At 50.8% G+C, this 1227-nt stretch overlaps 1 protein-coding gene across 1 annotated transcript in view; it reads left to right on the forward strand.

Moving 5' to 3' along the window:
• Positions 1–471: 471 nt before the first annotated feature.
• Positions 472–1227, forward strand: part of LOC101852607 (nuclear receptor coactivator 3) — a gene marked incomplete at its 3' end in the record, with an annotated part of 36961 nt that continues 36205 nt past the window's right edge. Inside the window, 1 exon segment of the mRNA XM_035968611.1 lies at positions 472–1016. Within this exon segment, the coding sequence (XP_035824504.1) occupies positions 914–1016 (103 nt within the window).

Below are 1227 nucleotides of genomic sequence, written 5' to 3' on the forward strand. Positions count from 1 at the left end.
AAGATTTTTTTAAAGTACACAATAGTGGGTAGTTGGCGGGTGCTCTGGTGTGGTTTGCTCGTCTCCTTCTTTCCTATCAAACTTCTATCATCCTGATCCCTCCTCCTTTTTTTGTGTGTCTGTTACTCTTTTTGTAACACCTGTCTGCGGCACTTATATGACTTTATTGTGATGCAAGTGCCGTAAAACTCTTATTAAAACTAAAAACGGGTGGCTGGTGGGTACTCCGATGTGGTTTGATCCTTCTTCGCTATCAAACAACTCGTTCTTATCCTTCATTCTTTTTTTTTGTGTGTGGTGTGTTTTGGTATTCTCGTGTAGTAGGCCTACTTTTAATCTTCTTCAATGATATGACCTAATTGCGTTGCAATTGCCATAAAATGCTTGCTTGCACAAAAACAGGGGTATTTTGGAAACACAAAAGGGGCACACAGGTGACTTATTCCACTTTTTTTTCTCGTATTTTCTCAGAACGAAAGCTGGAAACAACCCGAACAACAGCAGCGCCAACAGCAACGCCACTAGCAACGCCTCCTTGAACGGCAACAGCCACAGCAGCAGCATCAGCAGCAACAACACCACCACCACAACAGCAACAGCAACGTCTGCAGCCAGCAACATCAAGGAGCCCGCCATCAGACAGCCGCGTACCCCTGTCTCCGGACCAGTAGCCGGCGCCAGCAATACCACCTCAACTACCGCCACCACCAACACCACCACCACCACCAACAACAACTTAAACAACTTCCTCCTCAGCAACAACAGCAACAACAGTGGCGGTGTCGGTGTCGGTATCGGCGGCCCGGGCGCGGCGGGTGGTGGAGTAGGCAGCGCACCCGCCCTATGCACCAACAACAACAGCCAGCTGCTGGAAGAACTGGCCGCTCTCATCTCTTCTAGCTTGGGCGCGGACATGAACACACCGCCGACTGCTCTTGCAGCCAACAGCAGCAACAGCAACAGCGGCAACAGCAACAGCAAGGCTGACAAGTGCGCCGGAGTGCAGGTGAAGACAGGTGAGTGGTGGCAACTTGATATGGTTTTTTTTGTGTTGATGTTTGGTGTTGATATGTCGTATGTTTTAGCAGCACACATGCTCACGACTCACACACATACTCACACACGCGCACACTCGCGCGCGCGCACGCACACGCACACGCACACACGCATGCGCACGCGCACACATACACACGGACGCACGCACGCACTCAGACACACACACACACA

Source organism: Aplysia californica, unplaced genomic scaffold (assembly GCF_000002075.1).
Source record: "Aplysia californica isolate F4 #8 unplaced genomic scaffold, AplCal3.0 scaffold00070, whole genome shotgun sequence".
Taxonomy (NCBI): domain Eukaryota; kingdom Metazoa; phylum Mollusca; class Gastropoda; order Aplysiida; family Aplysiidae; genus Aplysia; species Aplysia californica.